We start from the raw sequence: 20,904 nt of genomic DNA on the forward strand, positions 1-20,904 counted from the left end.
TAATGAAACTTTCTTCCTAATCACTGGATCTAAAATTTCAAAAGCCAAGATTAGGATCCTAGTTCTCATTTTAAGAGAGGTTTTAAAACATCTTCCTAGCCCCACAATCATAAAATTCTCTTTCATTTCATCCATCCATCAATTTCTACTACAAGCTGCACCCATCTAATGCAACTTTTAATTTGCATGATCCGGCCCGTGATGGATAATTGAGCCCACACTCTAATAATTCAATTGAATGATTTTTTATCGTCAAAAATTGAGTGAAGTATTTAATCATCCTCTAATACTACGTATCAATCTTATATATCTCATCTATCAAATCAAATATCCCCTAAAATATTTTCAGAGTTGTATTATTTGTTCAAAATGATAGTCCATGCAAATGAAAATTTATTTCAAGTTAAACTAGAATGAGAAAATTATCTTGCAATTTACAGTCTCAGCCAAAAGGTAGAGGAAGACATAGCATAAAACCACATGTAAAGAAATGTAAAAACATGAGTAGAGGTGGAGATTGATCTATTTGTCCAAAACAAATTGATATCCACATGCATCCCTCTTCAACTTCAATATAATAATCCTATCAACAAAAGTTTCAAACAAAGAATATATAGGAAATTAAAAAATTATAAAAAGAGGTTGAGCAAGTCATGATGGAGTTAACAGATACTCACCTTTTAATTATGCAGAGACACCTCAAACACAACTGTTTCCTCGTTTCACTTCATTCAGATTCAGAATCATCTGTATCAACACCAAAAAGAATTAATAGAAAAAAGATAAAATGACGGCTCCATGTAAAAGTGTAGTATACAAACTCAAATTAATTAATCTCCTATGGTTTAAGCATATTGAGATGAAGTGGAGCGCCAAACAAATAACAACTGAATTGGAAACTCCATAAGATAAGATGATAGATTTTACTAGACTACCTCAATTTCTTATGATTAGATTTTTATTTTTTTTGAAATAAAATACACATCTAATTGTTTCTATTAGAACAAACAAACACATATATTGATACTCACCATCACCGACACTGTGACCGTCAATACAAGGAAACCTTGGGGATATGGGAAAGCTTGGGCCATTCAGAATCAGCTGCCTCCCTTTTAATCACTAATTCCGGGCAATCCCAAATCTTTAGTTGTTTTAATGTTGTGAGGCGATGCATTGCATCCATAGAGGGTAGACGCCTTAGCCTTTTGCAGTTTTCTAAAACCAACAAACTTAGAGAAGAGAGGCTCCCAAACCATTCAGGTAACTCTTCCATTCCAAAATTAAATAACCATAACTGAGAAAGAGCAGTGAGAAGTTGAATTGATTCCGGTAGGCATTCCCAACTTTCCATCCCCTCCAGAGTTAAGCTTTTTAGTGACTGGCAACATGCTTGCAATATGGCATCCACAGTCTCCACCCCCATACTAACATCGATACGCACCTGTCTCAAGCTGGGAATAGGCGAAATCTTAAGACAACCAGTGGCCATAAATTTAGGAACGCCTCTAATATCCAAATCTGTTAGACGAGGCAATCTTGAGAGGCAGTCAATTACCCTTCCTAGATTCTTTAGGCTACTTAAACTGTCCAAGTAGAGACCCTCAAGAGAGAATCCTAGCATTTCACATGGCAAATACTCCAATTGTTGGCATTCCTCAATCCTGAGACGGCGAAGGGATGTGAAGTTTCGTTGGGATTGTTCTCCGCCGCTATCTCTATCCCCTAATTCTCTCAAATTGGGGCACCGCCTTATATACAATTCAGAGAGAGTCTGGTAGTTAGTGAATAACCAATTAGCTGGGAGACATTCCACACCAATTCCCTCAATTTTCAAATGTTGAAGGCATGACGAGACATGACTTGGAACACTCATCAATTGCTCGCAATCATAGATTTCCAAATGTTGGAGGCAAGGAAATAGCTTCACTCCACTTGCACCCAAAACTTCTATTTCTGCCCACTCTGTCAGCTTAGGCATGCGATGCAATTTGAGCTTTTCGAGAGCTGGAAAAATAATGTGTGTGTCGTTGTTCACCATTCCGTAGAATGATGAATTTATACACTTCAAATTGTCCCATCCTTCCAACTCAAGGGACTTGAGATTGGGCAAGTGCCCCAACATTGGGATCTCTTCACATTCCTTGCAGTTAACGAGTGTTAATGATATTAACTTGTTCAAATCTGACATCTTCTGAGTCCATAATGGAAATCTTTTGCCTTTGAATCCGCCAATATGCAACCCCCTCAGATCTGAGTGTGGACGCATGCCTTCCAATACATTCTCATCATTTGTTTCACCTTCTCTGCGATCATTCCATTCCAAATGCAAATCCAATATTTTTGACTTTTTGAATAAATTGGCCTTCTCAGCCTCTTCCTTGTCATCAACCCTTTCCAGATTCCTAATCCTTAGCTCTCCTTTAAGATTATTCAAACTTCCCAGCTCTTCAATTTTGCACCCATTCTCATCGCCCACTGGAAAGTACTTCAGCGTTTGGAGAGAAGTTAATCGCCCGATTCCCGCAGGCAACTCTACCTTCCCAGTAATATAAAGATGCCTCAAGTTAATCAAGTACTTAATCGTACTTGGCAGTTTCTTCAAATATTCTGAGACTACTCTCAACGTCTGCAAGTGAAAGAATTCACCAATCCAATCCGGCAAATATTCAATCATTGTACATGAAATGTCAAAATATCTCAAATGTATCAACTTTCGAATCGAACTTGACAACTCGTCAACTCCATAACCTTGAAGACGTAAAACATGCAGACTTTCCAAGTCTGAGAAGTTGATACCAGAACTATCACATCCATATGATATTAATAATGTACGCAAATATTTTGCCATTTCTTTTGAGATTGGACTTGATTCTTCTTCTTCGAGAATCATGTATCGAACTTGGCTGCTACCACCTGTATTGTTAGAGGAACTTGAAACAGAAGAAGCGAGATCGTGCACAAGATCGTGCATGCTACAACTTTCTACATCTCCGTACTCATCTCTCCATAAAACTTGCAGTAAAGAGTTGTGCAGAAGAACGTTGATAAAGTTTTCGCCCACAGACTCCATGTCATCCCTTCCATCAGCTTGAAGAAAACCTTCTGCCATCCAAAACTCAATCAGTTCCTGTTTCATGATTTCGTAGCCCTTAGGAAACATCGAACAGTACGCAAAGCATTTCTTAAGTGGTGGCAGAGACAAATTATCAAAGCTCAATCTTAATATGTTTGTGATATAATCTCCTCCTTCATCTGAAGAAAGCCATTTCTCCTCGATTGAACGCCATTTTTCCTCGGATTGATTGCTCAGTGTTCCCCCAACTACATTGGCAGCTAGTGGCAAACCTTGACATTTGGTTGCAATCTTTTTCCCAATAGTCTCAAAATCTGATGGAACGTTTCCTTCTCCAAAGGTTTTAACTTTGATTATCGACCAACATTCTTCCTCTGATAAGCCTTCCAACTCATGTGTATGAAGTGGATTCACAATTGAAGCAACCTTCTTACTTCTGGTGGTAACAACAATGGCATTTCCCTTGACACAACCAACTCCCAAGAAGGAATTCATAAAATCGTTCCATTTGAAAAGATCTTCATTCCATGCATCATCTAGAACAAGAAGATACGTTTTATCTTTCAAAGCTTCTTGAAGCTTTGTAAGAACAACTTGTCTACTCGCATTTTCAACTTGATGATGAGAAGCCAAGTTATTGAGAATTTTCTTTAAAAGAGTGATCGGTTCGAAATTTGGAGAAACATGCACCCAAATATGCGATGCAAACCGAGTCTTCACCATTTCATGATTGAAGACTTTCCTAGTCAATGCCGTCTTCCCCAATCCTCCCATCCCCACAATGGAAATGGAAACTCTGCGTTCATCAGTTGTGATGCTATTGGTAAGCATCTCAACTATTTCCGACACAACATCATCTCTTCCAATAAAAATAGGATCAAGAGCGTATGAATCAGTTTCCGAAGCATCAGCATCATGTAAAGTGGGCACAGCGGCAGCAAGCCTCTCTTTGAGGCCAAGAACAGCTGCATCTTTGTTAATGCACTCCAAATTCTCACGTATTTTTTTAATTTTAAGAGCCATCTTTCGAGAACGTGGAATATGCTTGAAGAATGATAGTACCTTTGCCTTCTTGGGCTTGATTTGTTCGGAGAGGCGATGATAGTTGAACTTATCCAAAACATTGTCAGCATCGAACGCCACGTCTTCAAGCTTCCTCAGCCAGCTCTTGACATCTTCGCCGGTGATGGTGCCCGACTCCGCGTGGTTCAAGAATTTCTGGATGATTTCGAGAGTCCCAGCTAGCTTTGCTGCTTCTTCGTCGACACCTTGGATTTGAGAGATCTCATTCTTCAGAAAGTCGATGAGGTTTTCAATTGGAGCTTGAAGGACGGCGGCAGCAAGAGGTTCTTCCATTCTTTGTGCCGATAACTTAGAGAGAGAAAGAGAGAATTTTTTTGAGGAGAGAGAGAGAGAGAAATTGAGTGAGAGAGAGAAAGCTATGGAATAGAATTGGATGAGTGTTCAAGCAGAAGAGTTTACAGCCTTTCATTCGAAGATAAGGTTTTCTTTTTTCATTTTATATATTTAATCTTTGCCGACACTTTTTTAAAACTATGACTTTGACTATGTGGTAAATGTATTAAAATATATAAATATGATACCTTTATAAATCGGTTACATAGAAACTTCTATGCATTACCTCTTTATAATGCAATTTTTTCCAATTAAAAGAAAAGAAAATTGAACATTCTTCTTTTTCCTGTTTCACATGATACTTCGAGGTGTATTTAATTTTCACAAAATTTCCTCTATATTCGGATGTACGATACACCCAGGTGTACGTTGTCATTTCGATAACATGATAATATGATGTACGATACACCCAGGTGTACATTGTCATTTCGATAACATGATAATATCATTTAGTGTTAGTGTTATTTTAATATGATGTTAGTGTTATTTTAATATGATGTTAGTGTCATTTCAAAATAATGTTATTTATGTAACATGTTAGTGTCATTTGTAAATCAAAATAGTGTTAGTGTCATTCTAAAATAGTGTTGATGTTAGTGTCATTTAGTGTTAGTATCATTTACATCTGAGTGTACGGTACACCCGGGTGTACAGAAGACCACCTCTTTAATTTTTATCCCTCTAAATAAAATAATAAAATATAAATTTATGTTTGAATGCAGTGAAACCCTTCTCCAACGGTGCCTCTCCTACAGCTAATATTTGGAGCAGTGTGAACAAAATTCAGCAAATGTAATGGGTACTGGTCATCTATTACTTGACATTTTTTCCCTCTTATTTCTTCCCTCTATTTTATGATTTATCGTAATTTTTTGTGTTTTGTTTCTTAATATATCTGTCATTATTTATTTTATTAGGTTGTTAAAATAAATTAGACATTCTACAATATTTAAATATTATGCTTTATTAACTTTTTTTTTTATCAAAATTAACTTATATGAAAATGAGACAACAATAATGGGACAATCCAAATGAAATATGTTCTTGAAGCATACAACTTTTTTTTTTTTTGGTTAAGCATATTTTTTTTTGAAACGGTTGAAGCATAAAATTGGTGTCTTGACCTAATTATTATGAATAAAATAAGTAACTAGTTGGGCCGATAAATTAAAACAGCCAAAAACAATACAGCAAGTTTCGACTGGAACTGTTTAAAATTCTTTTGTAGAAAGCCCATAAAATTTGGCGGGCTTTGGCCTAGAAATACAGGCCCTTTTTTCACTTGCCACAAAATCCAAGTTAGCTGCATACGATAGGTCCCCTCCTCAATCATATCATTGTATCACATCTCATATTACATTTAATTTTATTTTTTTCACATTTAAGAAAAATTATAATTCTACAATTTTTCCCTATAGAAATTATAATTTTGAACAATCTAATCGAAACATATATGATTAACCCAACAATCATATTATTCTCTTTCATTTCACCCATCAATAATTTCTACTACTAGACCGTGACACCCAGTTTTTAAGGCTAGCTTTTAGATTTTTTCTTTCTTGATAATTATACCAATAATTCTTTTGCACCCATTTTTGGCAATCGCCATACATGGAGTTGGACAAGACCTCGAGAATGCCTTTGTTACATATTAGATAGCATAAATTCGAGGCATAGACAATAACATATGCTGTATTAATCTATCATAGTAGCTCCATTAATCTTTTATTGAAATGAAATTACTTAATTCCTCCAAGATTCATATCTTCAAATCGTCACGGCGCTTAAGGATCGGCATCAATGCCGGCGTTAGCTCAAGGCATTCTTCACTTGTTGTTCAAGTTGGGCACGAGCTTCCAACTCCGAAACACCATATTGTCTCATGTAACAATGCACCGCCGAGGGTTTCTTCTCATACTACGTGTGTCGGAAGTGGAGTTAGGTCAATGAAAAACTAAATGATCGATCTAGTCATTTGCGTGTGTTGATCTAATGATAGATTGATTAATACCTAAGACTAAAGGTCTTGGATCCAAATTTATCATGGCATGGTCTTTAAATTTAATTATTTACTTGTTAACTTATCACAAAAAAAAAAAAAAAATGATTGATCTAGCCAAAATTTTCAATCAAAGAGTAGAGTTCATTTATAAAGCAAGAGCTCGAAATATATCATCTAGATCTTTGGGATTCTATATACCACCTTCTAGGTGGGATACGTAATATTATATATTAATTTGATAATAGATTAAACTATCATACTTTCATCGTCATGCCATAAATTAATATATTAAACTACAAAAAATTCAATTATAAAACAACTAATTTAATACATCGCACCATTAACACATAAATATAGGAGTTAGATAAACTACATACCTCATCTCCATCTAAGTCATTCATTAATCGAGAGGTTGGTTTATAATCCAATCCAAATCTTTTTTGCTAACTTGATCTCACATACCCATGTAAGCAGCACTTACGAGGGACACCTTCATATGCCTTCATGAGTTTTTTCATCTGTAAAATAAATTTAATAAAATTAAAACACAAATTTCAGTACCTCAATTTCTGATGATTATAATTTTTTTCAAATAAAATACACATGCAAATGCTTCTATTAAAACAAACTCTTCAACGACAGCTTCTCGAGAGAGAATCCCAGCATTTCACATGGCAAATACTCCAACGCTTCGCATTCATCAATCTGGAGACGGCAAAGGGATGTGAAGCTTCCTTGTGATTGTTCTCCGCCGCTATCTCCTAATTCTCTCAAATTGGAGCAGTCGATTACATCCAATGTAGAGCGAGTCTCGTTGTTGCAGAATAACCAATCAGCTGGGAGACATTCTAGACCAGTCCCATTAATTTTCAAATATTCAAGGCATGACGAGACATGACTTGGAACACTCATCAATTGCTCGCAATCATAGATTTCCAAATGTTTGAGTTGGGGAAATACCTTCACTTCACTTTCACCCGAAATTTCTATTTCTGTCCACTCTGCCAGCTTAGGCATGGAATTCAATTGGAAGCTCTCGAGAGCTGGAAAAACAATGCATGTCTCGTTGGTCACCATTCCGTAGAATGAAGAATTTATACACTTCAAATCTCTCAATCCTTTCAACAGAAGGGACTTGAGATTGGGCAAGTGCCCCAACATTGGGATCTCATCACATTCTCTGCAGTCAATGAGTGATAAGGACATTAACTTGTTAAGCACTACATCTCCAACTGCCATCTTCCGAGTCCATAATGGAAATGTTTTGCCTTTGAATCCCCAAATCTCTAACACCCTCAGATCTGAATGAGGCTGGAGGCCTTCCAATACATTCTCATCGTTTCTTTCACCTTCTCTGTCTTCACCCCATTCCAAACACAACTTCAATATTTTTGACTTCTTGAATAAATTGGCTTTCCCAGCCTCTTCCTTGTCACGAACCCTTTCCAGATTACGAATCTCTAACTCTCCTTCAAGATTTTTCAAACTTCCCAGCTCTTCAATTTTGCAGCCATCCTCGTCACCCACTGGAAAGTACTTTAGTGTTTGGAGAGAAGTTAATCTCCCAATTCCCATAGGCAACTCCACATCCTCATTAATATAAAGATGCCTTAAGTTAATCAAGTACTTAATCGTACTTGGCAGTTTTCTCAAATATGGTGCATCTACTCTCAAAGTCTGCAAGTGAGAGAATTCACCTATCCAATCCGGCAAATATTTAATTCCTGTGTTTGATATGTCAAAATATCTCAAGTGTATGAACTTTCTAATCGAACTTGACAACTCCTCAACTCCATCGTCAAGACGTAAAACATGCAGACTTTCGAAGTCTGAGAAGTTGATACCAGAAATATCAACTTCGAAAGATATTACTAATGTACGCAAATATTTTGCCATTTCTTTCGGGATAGGACTTGATTCATCTCCACGATTGTGGGCTCCGAGAATCATGTATCGTTCTCGGCTGCTACCACCTGTGTTGTTAGAGGAACTTGAAACAGAACATGCGAGATCGTGCACAAGATCATGCATGCCACAACTTTCTACATCTCTCTGTGAAACTTGCAGTAAAGAGTTGTGCAGAAGAATGTTGATAAATTTTTCGCCAACGAACTCCATGTCATCCCTTCCATCACCTTGAAGAAAACCTTCTGCCATCCACAGCTCAATCAGTTCCTGTTTCGTGATTTCGAAGCCTTTAGTAAACATTGCACAGTATGCAAAGCACTTCTTAAGTAATGGCGGAGACAAATTATCGAAGCTTAGTCTTAATATTTTTGTGATATTATCTCCTCCTTCATCTGGTGATGTCACACTTCTCGGCATCGTTCAAGAATTTCTGGATGATTTTGAGACTCTCAGCTAGCTTTGCTGCATCTTTGTCGAAACGTCGAATTTGAGAGATCTCTTTCTTGGAGAGGTCGATGAGGTTTTGAACTAGAGCTTCAAGGACGGCGGCAGCAGCTGCTCCTTCCATTCTTTGTGCTGATAACTTAGAGGGAGAAAGACAGAAATTGAGTGAGAGAGAGAGAGAGCTAAGGAATAGAATTGAATGAGTGATGCAAGCTGATTGAAGAGTCTACAGCCTTTCATTCTACATATGGTTTTCTTTTTCATTTTATGTATTTCAATCTTTGCCGACACTTTTGTTAATACTTTGATTTTTGACTAGTCTATCTTTATAGATATTTTATATTAAATTCATGAGTTTATAGCCTAACTCTTCATTATATATATATATATATATATATATATAGGGTGCAGTTATAGTAAGAACCACAATTATCGTGAGAACATAAGAACCAATAAAATTACTGCATCTGCTATACAAATTAATGCATCCGTTATTAAATTTAATGCATCCGAAAAAAATGATTTTTTTGCTCCCTTCAGGATTCGAACCCAGCACCTGCATCCATCCACCGTAGATCTTGATGATCGAATGGCTTAAAATGGTTCTCCGTTCTTATTTTATTAGTGGTTCTTATTTGAACCTCTCCCTATATATATATATTATATATATATATATAGGGGCGCGCTCCAGTGAGACCCCCTATTTTTCGTGTAACATGAGTACAATGAATAAAACATATAATACTAATGAACAAAACATATATCTAATGAACAAGATGTATATAGTGATGAAAAATAAAAATTCAAAAATTCGTAATGAATAAGACATATATATTGATGAACAGGGCCGTATATACTGATGAACAATGCAGTATATATTGATGAATAAAAAATTTAAAATATTCTGCTCCCTCCAGGATTCGAACCCTGCGAAAAAAAATCACCCTCTAAATACAATATCAGCCATAGGATTGATAAAATAAACGCACCAGATCGTGCTCTAGATATAAGTTTGCGTATTACGACCGGCATAACCTTTTCCAATTTTTATTTTCATCTATCATTTATTAATACTCTAATTATTATTATCGCCGCTATCAGCCTATCATCCTTATTACGATCAATTTTTATTTTCATCAATACTATTATTATCATCGCCGTTATCATCCTTATCATGATCAATTTTTATTTTCATCAATACTAGTATTATTATTGTTATGCCTTGAATCTCTCGCTTCGCAGAGCAGTCCGGTCAGCGAGTCGGGGGGTCGAGGGGGGCAACGTCCCCCTTGCCTGAGGTCGCGGGCGGAATAATGAACCAATAGATTTTCTAAAAGGTTAATAGAATTAAATAAATCAAATTGTTAATTGAAAAATTAAATATAATAAATATTATATTTATATTTTTTATTTTATCAAATAAAATACAATGTACGCGCTCTTTTTGCTATTTTTGCTAGTCTATTAAAGATTAATTATAGTTTTCAATTGCCGTGCTATTATTGGAGTCAATTAGTTCAGGCTCTCTGCCTCTAGATATTATTTCCTCAATCTTTTTTCCAGTGGAAAAAAATGAATATTGCAAATTTAGTGAGACTTGACCTTGTCAGATTCTAGAACTGGAGAAAATAGAAAGGAAATAATATGTTCGCGTAATTACGTTGTATAACGAATCAGTTTTCCTCTAAAACCAACTTATTTTCTCATTATCTTATAAGTAACACTTGTTTTATAAAAATTACTCAATTATGATTTTTTATTTTCATCACATATCATTTTAATTTTATATTTTTCGATTTTCTCTATCTAACAAAATTTTTTCTCTCACTAACTAAAATTTTTCTTTTTAATTTATAAGCTCAATTATCCAAATACTTTTATAACTCATAAGCTCTTAAAAATTTCATATTATAAGCTCTTTAAAATAAGCTTAATCAAGCACGACTAAGTCATCAGTAATTAAATTCCAAAAGTGGAGTGATGTAATGATAAATAAAAACTTCAAATATCATACTATAGTAAAATTCAATTTCTGGTTATAGAAATAAAAATTCATAGCAGTTGATAATTAAACACATCGAACCAGACTCATAAGTTGAGTACTCCTATCAAACAAATTGAAACCAAAATTGAAAACACGCAAAGAAAAAAAAATAGAGAGAGTGGGAGAGAGAATGGCGGCTAGGTAGTTAAATAGGGAGAGAATAATGGGCTAAATAGATAAAATAATGGGAGAGCGAAAATTCAACGGTAAAAAAATTATCGTTGTACTGATCTTTTATATAATATATAGATTTCTACTAGAAGCTAAGCTAGGCCGTGACCCCCAGTTTTTAAGTCTTTTAGGTATTATACAATCATGTCAATAATTCTTTTGCACCCATCTAATGCAGCTTATCCACAAATTTTTAGTGTTTGATTTTGCATGATTTGACTCGTGATAAATTATTACATCTGCATTCTAATCATCCAATTGAATAATTATTTATCACTTAAAGTTGAGTGAATTATTTAATCATCCTTTAATTCTATCAATTTTATCTATTACATCAACAAATCAAACATCCCCGTAAAATATTTTTAGGGTTGTATTATTTGTTCAGAATGATAGTCCATACAAATGATAATTCATTTGTAAAAACATATAATAGGGAAATTATATTACAATTTACAGTCTCAATCCAAAGGTAGAGAAAAATATAGCATAAAAGATAAAACCACATATAATAGAAATGTAAAAACATGAGTAGAGGTGGAGATTGCTCTGTCTGTCCGAAACAAATTGGTATCCACATGCTTAATAATCCTATCAACAAAAGTTCAAATAAATAAATATAGGAAATTAAAAAATTATGAAAAGAGGTTGAGCACATCATAATGAAGAAAATAGATACTCACTCATTCCTTCTTCACTGATCCCTTGCTTCACCTTCTAATTCTTTATCTTTAGAAACACCCCAAATACAACTGTTTCCTCGTTTCACTTTATTCAGAATCATCTGTATCAACACAGAAAATAATTAATGGAAAAAAGCTAAAAGGCTCAATGTAAAAATGTACTATCTCCGTCCTACGAATCTTGACACGTATTTCTTTTCAGGCCTTCCCACGAGTCTTGACACATTTCCAAATAAGGTAATAATTAGTCCAAAAATAAGGGGTCTTAATTACATTCTCTCTTCTACTTTATCACTTTTAAATTTTATTACCTACACACTTAAAACACTAATCTACAATTCCTTAATTTCTGTGCCGAAACCAAACGTGTCAAGATTCGTGGGACGGAAGAAGTAGTAAACAAACTCAAATTAATTTATCTCCTATTGTTTAAGCATATTAAGATGAAGTGGAGCACCACACTAATAACAACTGAATTAGAAACTCCATCAGATAAGATGATAGATTTTACTAGAGTACCTCAATTTTTGATGATTAGAATTCTTTCAAATAAATAAAACATGTAAAACTTTTTATAAAAATAAACAAATACAGATATTGATACTCACCGGCACCGACGATGATGCGGGGGATATGAAAAAGCTTGGGCCATTCAGAATCAGCTGCCTCACTTTTAATCGGTAATTCCGGGCAATCCCAAATAGATAGTTGTTTTAATGTGGTGAGGCGTCGCATTGCATCCATAGAGGGTAGACGCCTTAGCCTTTTGCAGTTATCTAACCTCAAATCCTTTAGGGATGAGAGGTTCCCAAACCATTCAGGTAACTCTTCCATTCCAAAATTAAATAACCATAACCGAGAAAGAGCAGTGAGAAGTTGAATTGATTCCGGTAGGCATTCACAACTTTCCATCCCCTTCAAATGTAACTTATCAAGTGAGTGGCAACATCCTTGCAATATGGCATCCACAGTCTCCACCCCCATACTAACATCGATACTTATTCGTCTCAAGCTGGGAAAACGCGAAATCATAAGACAACCAGTGGCCATAAATTTAGGAACGCCTCTAATTTCCAATTCTGTTAGACGAGGCAATCTTGGGAGGTACTCAATTACCCTTCCTAGATTCTTTAGACTACTTAACCAATTCAACGACAGCTCCTCAAGAGAGAATCCTAGCATTTCACATGGCAAATACTCCAATGCTCTGCATTCCTCAATCCTGAGACGGCGAAGGGATGTGAAGCTTCGTTGGGATTGTTCTCCGCCGCTATCTCTATCCCCTAATTCTCTCAAATTGGGGCACCGCCTTATATACAATTTAGAGAGAGTCTGGTTGTTACTGAATAACCAATCAGCTGGGAGACATTTCACACCGATCTCACGAATGAACAAATATTCAAGGCATGACGAGACATGACTTGGAACACTCATCAATTGCTCGCACCACTTAATTTTCAAATGTTGGAGGCGAGGAAATGGCTTCACTTCACTTGCACCCAAAACTTCTATTTCTGCCCACTTTGTCAGCTTAGGCATGCGATGCAATTCGAGCTTTTCGAGAGCTGGAAAAACAATGCGTGTGTCGTTGTTCACCATTCCGTAGAATGATGAATTTATACACTTCAAATTGCTCCATCCTTCCAACTTAAGGGACTTGAGATTGGGCAAGTGCCACAACATTGGGATCTCTTCACATTCTTTGCAGTTCCGCAGTGTTAATGATATTAACTTGTTCAAATCTGACATCTTCTGAGTCCATAATGGAAATCTTTTGCCTTTGAATCCGCCAATATGCAACCTCCTCAGATCTGAGTGTGGACGCATGCCTTCCAATACATTCTCATCATTTGTTTCCCCTTCTCTGCGATCATTCCATTCCAAATGCAAATCCAATATTTTTGACTTTTTGAATAAATTGGCCTTCTCAGCCTCTTCCTTGTCATCAACCCTTTCCAGATTCCTAATCCTTAGCTCTCCTTTAAGATTATTCAAACTTCCCAGCTCTTCAATTTTGCACCCATTCTCGTCCCCCACTGGAAAGTACTTCAGCGTTTGGAGACAAGTTAATCGCCCGATTCCCGCAGGCAACTCTACCTTCCCAGTAATATAAAGATGCCTCAAGTTAATCAAGTACTTAATTGTACTTGGCAGTTTCTTCAAATATCCTGTGTCTACTCTCAACGTCTGCAAGTGAAAGAATTCACCAATCCAATCCGGCAAATATTCAATCATTGTTTCTGAAATGTCAAAATGTCTCAAATGTATCAACTTTCGAATCGAACTTGACAACTCTTTAACTCCATACTCAAGACGTAAAACATGCAAACTTTCGAAGTCTGAGAAGTTGATACCAGAACTATCACATCCATATGATATTAATAATGTACGCAGAGATTTCGCCATTTCTTTTGGGATAGGACTTGATTCCTTTCCGAGAGTCATATATCGAAATCGGCTACCACATGTACTGTTAGAGGAACTTGAAACAGAACAAGCCAGATCGTGCACAAGATCGTGCATACCACAACTTTTTACATTTCCGTAATCATCTCTCTCTGAAACTTGCAGTAAAGAGTTGTGGAGAAGAACGTTGATAAATTTTTCACCCACGGACTCCATCTCATCCCTTCCATCAGCTTGAAGAAAACCTTCTGCCATCCAAAACTCAATCAGTTTCTGTTTCATGATTTTGGAGCCTTTAGGAAACATCGCACAGTACGCAAAGCACTTTTTAAGTGATGGCAGAGACAAATTATCAAAGCTCAATCTTAATATTTTTGTGATATAATCTCCTCCTTCATCTGGCGAAAGCCATTTCTCCTTGATTGAACGCCATTTTTCCTCGGATTGATTGCTCAGTGTTCCCCCAACTACATTGGCAGCTAGTGGCAAACCTTGACATTTGGTTGCAATCTTTTTCCCAATAGTCTTAAATTCTGATGGAACGTTTCCTTCTCCAAAGGTTTTTGCTCTAATTATCGACCAACACTCTTCCTCCGATAAGCCTTTCAACTCGTGTTCATGAAGTGTTTTCACAATTGAAGCCACCTTCATATCTCTTGTCGTAACAACAATGGCATTCCCCTTGATACAACTAACTCCCAACAAGGAATTGATAAAATCTTCCCATTTTAAAGCATCTAGATTCCATATATCATCAAGAACAAGAAGATAAGTTTTATCTTTCAATGCTTGTTGAAGCTTTGAAAGAATATCTTGCTTACTCTCAACTTCAACTTCATAAGAAGTCAACTCTTTGAGAATTTTTTTGAAAAGAAAGATTGGATCAAAATTTGGTGAAACATGCACCCAAATATGTGATCCAAATCGAGTCTCATCCTTCATATGATTGAAGACTTTCCTAGTCAGCGTGGTCTTCCCCATTCCCCCCATCCCGACAATGGCAAGGATGGAAACTCTACGTTCATCAGTTGTGATGCTATTGGTAAGCATATCAACTATTTCCGACATAACATCATCTCTTCCAATAAAAATTGGATCAAGAGTGTATGAATCAGTTTCGAATCCAGCATTAACCAAAGTGGGCTCATTGGCAAGCCTCTCTACGAGGCCAAGCTCGGCAGCCTCTTTGTTAATGGATTCCAAATTCTCATTGATTTCTTTGATTCTAAGAGCCATATTTCGAGAACGTGAAATATGTTTGAAGCATGAGAAGCATGATGGTACCTTTGCCTTCTTGGGCTTGATTTGTTTGGAGAGAATATGATAGTTGAGCTCATTCAAAACATTGTCAGCATCGAACGCCTCGTTTTCAAGCTTCTTCAACCAGTTCTTGACAGCTTCGCCGGTGATGTCACGCTTCTCGGCATCGTTCAAGAATTTCTGGATGGTGTCGAGACTCGCAGCCAGCTTTGCTGCTTCTTTGTCGAGACCTCGGATTTGAGAGATCTCTTTCTTGGAGAGGTCGATGAGGTTTTGAATTAGAGCTTGAAGGGCGGCAGCAGCAGCTTCTCCTTCCATTCTTTGTGCTGATAATTTAGAGAGAGAAAGAGAGAAATTGAGTGAGAGAGAGATTGAGCAAAGGAATAGAATTGGACGAGTGGTGCAAGCTGAAGAGTATACAGCCTTTCATTCTAATTCTTTCCTTTCTCAACACCTCATACCTCTTTCTCTTTCTTTGCCTTGTTTTCATTCTTATTCTTTTCTTTCTCAATACCGCTTCTCCTTAACCCCTTTCCCTCTTTTTTTGGCTTGTTTTTATGTTTTCTTATTCACAAAGGAAAGAATAATGAGGTCAAACATATATATACTTTTTTTATTATCATCGAATAATAATATTAAATAAAAAAATTTAAAAATTCATTTGATCTTAGATATTAATCACTCTAATGCTTGGCTAACATATATTGACACTCATGTGGAATATATATAGCCGGTTGCGTGCCATATAAAATGAAACAAACAAATTTATTAATTGTATTGTCCCAATTCAATAGGCTACAGGGCCTTGAACACGAATGTTATACTCCCTCCGTCCCATTGGGCTTGTCCCATTTGGTTTCGGCACGATTATTAAGGAGAGTATTAGTAGTGTTAAGTGTGTAGATAAAGTAGGAGAGAGAAAGAGATAAGGTGATAAAGTAGGAGAGAGAAAATGATAAAGTGATAAAGTAGGAGTGTTATTTATAGAAATGTGACAAGATGGTGGGACAAACAAAAAAGGAATATGGGACAAGATCAATGGGACGGAGGGAGTATATACTTATGTGGAATATATAATTAGTGTTTAGTGAAAAAGTGAACGAAAAAGTAAAATGAAAGAGAGAGTGAATGAAAAAGTAACTTTAATTTATTCGAAAAAGGAAACGACTCAACTTCGTTAGGACGATCCAAAAAGGAATACGACTCAATTTCGTTGGGATGGAGGGAGTAATAAAATAAAATAAAGAATATAATTTTTTTAGGATATAGTTGTCAAAAAAGTAAGAGAAGGAATGAAGATATTATTTTTAATGAAAAAAAAGACATAATTATTTATGAGTCACATTAATGACATTTAGTGTGAAAAATTAATTGAGTGAGAATATTTGTTATGTATTGATTTTTCATTTTAGAAAGTGACCTATTAAATTGAACGTCAAAATAAGAAAATGTGACATATTATGTAGATTAGATTACACTTCATTGCTAATTTCACATGAGAAATTAGTGAATTTAAATTCTTATAATTTTTTTTCTTATTTTGGAACAGCCTCTGATTTGCATCTTTTCTTGCTAATTTTCATTTATGCTTCAATCGAATTTTGCTTATACTTCTTGCTGGTAACAGACCAATCAAGAGATGATAATTGAAATTTTGAAATTAATTAATCATTAATTCTTTTTGTGTGATTTTCAGAATTTTAAATTAGAGGGTATATAGTTCTTTGTAGGATTTTAATTTTTATGTATGCATAAACGTGCTTCCTTATCATATTATGATGCGAGGCTATAAATATTTTCAGATTACAACTGTGAGTTATACGTGTTTATTCTTTTAAATTTACTTAAATAAAACTATTAATTAATTACAAATTTAATTTAATTTAGGAAATAGTATGAAATATAGAGTAAAAAATAAAATTTTAATTATTATTTTAAATAAAGGCTATAAAAAGTAAAATAAAGAATGAAGTTACAAGTTGGGCCGTTTAATTAAAACTACCAAAAATAATACATCAAATTTCGACTGGAAACTGTCTAATATTCTTTTGTAGAAAGCCCATAAAATTTGTTGGGCTTGGGCCTAGAAATGTCTAAATCCAAAACGTGGGCCTTTTTTTTTTTACTTGCCACAAATCTAGCTAGATAAGATGGATTGAGATTAGTGTATCATATTTGATGTATGATTTTATATTCTATTTTCAATTTAATTTATTTTCTAATATATTTTTTCATCAATTTCAGTTTTGTATGATTTTGTTTAATTTTATAATTATTAACTAAGATTTATTCCATCTAATTAGGATATATAATTATTTTTTATCATTTAACTGCACTTCAATTAGCTAATAATGATTGACTAATTAAAAGTTATGGTATTTTTATTTTTCAAAAGTTTAATTTTTGAAATAAAAATTGAGTATAATTCATAGTATTATAATAAATTTTATTTTTTATAAAAATTATTATTAAAATAATAGTTATAAGAATGGAATATAGTAGGACACATCAAATTATGAGGCATTGAATCTCATCCCGGATAAGATAAACCCCTTCTCAATTGTATCATTGTATGATGACATCTCCTATTACACTTAAAAATATTTTTCACATTTAAGATAAATTATATTTCTACCTTTTTCCCTATAGAAATTACTACTATTATTTTGAACAATCTAATCTAATCATATATGATTAACCCCACAATATTCATATTATTCTCTTTCATTTCATCCATCAATTCCTACTACTAGCTTGGTAGGCTGTGACCCCCAGTTTTAAAGGCTTTTAGGTTTTTTCTTTCTATACAATCATACCAATAATTCTTTTGCACCCATCTAATGCAGCTTCTCCACAAATCTTTAGTAGCCATCACCTCTTATTTTCTTCACATAATCATTCATATATATGGGAATCTATTTTCTTTTCTATTCACTCGCATTTCTTCCATTTCATCGATTTTGTTGGGATATATATATATATATATATATATATATATATATATGAAGATGTTCTAATAAAAACATATGTTAAAATGAGAACTATGAACCTAATCTTTACATTTTAAATATTAGATCTAATGGTTAGGATTTAGTCAACAAAAGAAACTGTGCATCTATTATATTTTACTGTGCACTTAAAAAACATGCAATTTATGCAATTGAAACCAACAATGCAAAATACTCAAGCAAATCGAAATTGTGCATCTATGCAATTGAAACTGTGCATCTATGCAATCGAAATTGTGCATCTGTAGTTTAATCTCAGCCCTCTATTTTATTAAAATCAATGGCTTTAAATTGGTTCCTAGTTTTCATCTTAAGAGGTGTTTTTATATTAACCCTACCCTATATATATATATATATATATATATATATATATATATAGGGGAGGGCTATAATAAAAACATTTTTAAGTGTATAAAATATGGATGAATCTTGTCCGTTAGATCTTGATTGATCTAATGGCTTAAAATTAGCCTAATCTAATCTTTAATATACACGCATATTTTCTAAAAGGTTAATGATGTAATTCAACTTTTAACTTCTGTAATTATTCACGCTAATAAGCATCATGTCAGTAATTATTTACGCTAAGCACATATCAAATCTTTTTTTTTTCACATCAAATCTTTATTTCCAGCTATCAAATCTTTATTTGATGCCATATATTCAACACACGATTCTAACCTAAATTTTAACGCATTCTCAAAAGAAAGAACACAGTCGCCAAAATTCTGGGTTTTTCACTCTACTTCTTCAAACTAATTCATGAATAATCCAGGTATGTGTGTTCTTTATTATTTTTAGCATTCTGTTACGATTTTTTTGTTATTATTTCGTGTATGAAACATAATTTGTTACGAATTGCTTCTGGGTTATGTTCAGTAGTATTTTGCACGATTTTTATTTTAATTTGTTACGAATTATTTGCGTCTGGAAGTATTTTACGTATGAAGTGTGACCATGTTTCGATTGTATTTCAATAGTCTGTTTTGCGGCGAATTTAATAGTCTGTTTAGACTGTTTATGTATTTCAATAAACTGGTTTCGATTGCATATGAATCATACGAATTTGTTACGAATCTTATTAGTTACGTAACACATTAGTGTAACACAACAGATTGCATCATTATATTACTTTGATATCAGTTTGATTAATTATTATTTCAGATTCAGAGCAAGAAGGGCAGTGGTAAGAGGTTGAAGTCTAGATTTGAGATAGAGGCCGAGAAAGCAAAGAAACCCAAGAGGTTGTGCAAAAAGTGTGGTCGTCGTGCTCGACATGATTCGCGCAATTGTAGCAAGGTTGTTGAAGAAGATAGTGAAGAGGACTGATTGTTATAGGACAAACAAACGATTTCAATTTCTAACTTTGTCATAGACTTTGAAGTTTGTTACTGTTTATTTGGTATTTCAAAGTCATGGGATATGACTAACACGTTTTGAATCTTTCACCATTAATTTTGTGGTTTTGTGAACTATTCATTTTATAATATTACTTAATAATTAGATGTTACTATGATTAATTTGTTTGGTTTGTTTATATGCATTGCGTGAATGTAAGTGTATTGTTATAATATAGTATATGTTTTTTTTTTTGCATGAACATTTGCCATAATCCCGCACAACTAACAACTACAATCTTAATTCTATTACTCATATCATAGCCATTCTCGTTAATTCGTAACCTCATTAAACATAATTCGTAATCCCGGTGATCCACAAAAAAACATAGTTTCATCTCATTAACTCAATTTTTAAAAACACCAAATCAATTTATTTTAAAAACAATTTCATCTCATTAACTCATTTTTTCCATGTGAAAGATGATATTGTATTTGGGTGAAAGAATAATTGCGAGAAAATCCACCGTTCTCGACAACAACAATTTGAATTGGCATGAAACTATCATACCAATTTCAGAATAAAATGATAAAAAAAATCGTAGCACACCATTTTTTTCGACCGAATCATTTTTATTAATTAAAAACCAACATGTGTATAATTATTAATCAGATAAAATGTAATTCCTAAAAGAATAATAACGCTAAATTTATCATACCAATTCTCTATAATTCGTAACCCCACGAAACATAATTCGAAAATTCGGTGATTCATAAAAAAAATGAGATTCAAATCAGTGAATTTAGTATATAGTAATCCAAAAAAAAAATCCAACTAATACCAAAACAATTTACTTATTATTGTATTTGCTTGAAAGAATATTTGCGAATAAATCCTCCATAAACAAAGCAATAATTTGAATTTGTAGGAAACTATCATACCAATTTCAGAATAAAATGATAAAAAATTCATAGCACACCATTTTTTTCGAACGAATCATTTTTATTAATTAAAAACCAACATGTATACTTATTAATCAGATAAAGTGTAATTCGTTAAAGAATAATAACGCAAAATTTATCATACCAATTCTCTATAATTCGTAACCCCACAAAACATAATTCGAGGTGATTCATAAAAAAATG

At 34.2% G+C, this 20,904-nt stretch overlaps 3 protein-coding genes across 6 annotated transcripts; all 3 read right to left on the minus strand.

Moving 5' to 3' along the window:
* Positions 1 to 373: 373 nt before the first annotated feature.
* LOC130999989 (disease resistance protein RGA2-like) lies at positions 374 to 4,716 on the minus strand. Of its 3 annotated transcripts, XR_009093625.1 has the most exons (3): positions 1,032 to 4,716; positions 678 to 747; positions 374 to 583 (listed from the first exon to the last, which is right to left on the minus strand). XR_009093625.1 is itself a non-coding variant. In XM_057925702.1 (2 exons), exon 1 carries the CDS (start codon positions 4,430 to 4,432, stop codon positions 1,052 to 1,054), a length of 3,381 nt encoding a protein of 1,126 aa, XP_057781685.1. In that variant the 5' UTR covers positions 4,433 to 4,716; the 3' UTR covers positions 374 to 747; positions 1,032 to 1,051. The 3 variants fall into 3 exon arrangements, 1 of the variants encoding a protein (XP_057781685.1); XR_009093624.1 differs by having other exon boundaries at positions 678 to 4,716; XM_057925702.1 differs by having other exon boundaries at positions 374 to 747.
* Positions 4,717 to 7,115: 2,399 nt separating this feature from the next.
* Positions 7,116 to 8,973, minus strand: LOC130997128 (putative disease resistance protein RGA3). Its single transcript, XM_057922390.1, has 2 exons — positions 8,811 to 8,973; positions 7,116 to 8,692 (listed from the first exon to the last, which is right to left on the minus strand). Exons 1-2 carry the CDS (start codon positions 8,971 to 8,973, stop codon positions 7,116 to 7,118), a joined length of 1,740 nt encoding a protein of 579 aa, XP_057778373.1.
* A 2,442-nt stretch (positions 8,974 to 11,415) lies between these two features.
* Positions 11,416 to 15,938, minus strand: LOC130999988 (disease resistance protein RGA2-like). Of its 2 annotated transcripts, XR_009093623.1 has the most exons (3): positions 12,356 to 15,938; positions 11,748 to 11,848; positions 11,416 to 11,655 (listed from the first exon to the last, which is right to left on the minus strand). XR_009093623.1 is itself a non-coding variant. In XM_057925701.1 (2 exons), exons 1-2 carry the CDS (start codon positions 15,729 to 15,731, stop codon positions 11,835 to 11,837), a joined length of 3,390 nt encoding a protein of 1,129 aa, XP_057781684.1. In that variant the 5' UTR covers positions 15,732 to 15,938; the 3' UTR covers positions 11,416 to 11,834. The 2 variants fall into 2 exon arrangements, 1 of the variants encoding a protein (XP_057781684.1); XM_057925701.1 differs by having other exon boundaries at positions 11,416 to 11,848.
* Between the last annotated feature and the right edge of the window lie 4,966 nt (positions 15,939 to 20,904).

This window comes from Salvia miltiorrhiza, chromosome 8 (assembly GCF_028751815.1).
Source record: "Salvia miltiorrhiza cultivar Shanhuang (shh) chromosome 8, IMPLAD_Smil_shh, whole genome shotgun sequence".
Taxonomy (NCBI): domain Eukaryota; kingdom Viridiplantae; phylum Streptophyta; class Magnoliopsida; order Lamiales; family Lamiaceae; genus Salvia; species Salvia miltiorrhiza.

What these genes read in the sequence shown, in the direction of transcription:
- LOC130997128 (XM_057922390.1), bottom strand. Translation starts at nt 8,973, where the DNA reads ATGGAAGGAGCAGCTGCTGCCGCCGTCCTTGAAGCTCTAGTTCAAAAC. An exon ending in CTTGAACGATGCCGAGAAGT is followed by an intron (nt 8,693 to 8,810) that starts GTGACATCACCA and finishes TGTTTACTAAAG; the next exon opens with GCTTCGAAATCACGAAACAG.
- LOC130999989 (XM_057925702.1), bottom strand. Translation starts at nt 4,432, where the DNA reads ATGGAAGAACCTCTTGCTGCCGCCGTCCTTCAAGCTCCAATTGAAAAC.
- LOC130999988 (XM_057925701.1), bottom strand. Translation starts at nt 15,731, where the DNA reads ATGGAAGGAGAAGCTGCTGCTGCCGCCCTTCAAGCTCTAATTCAAAAC.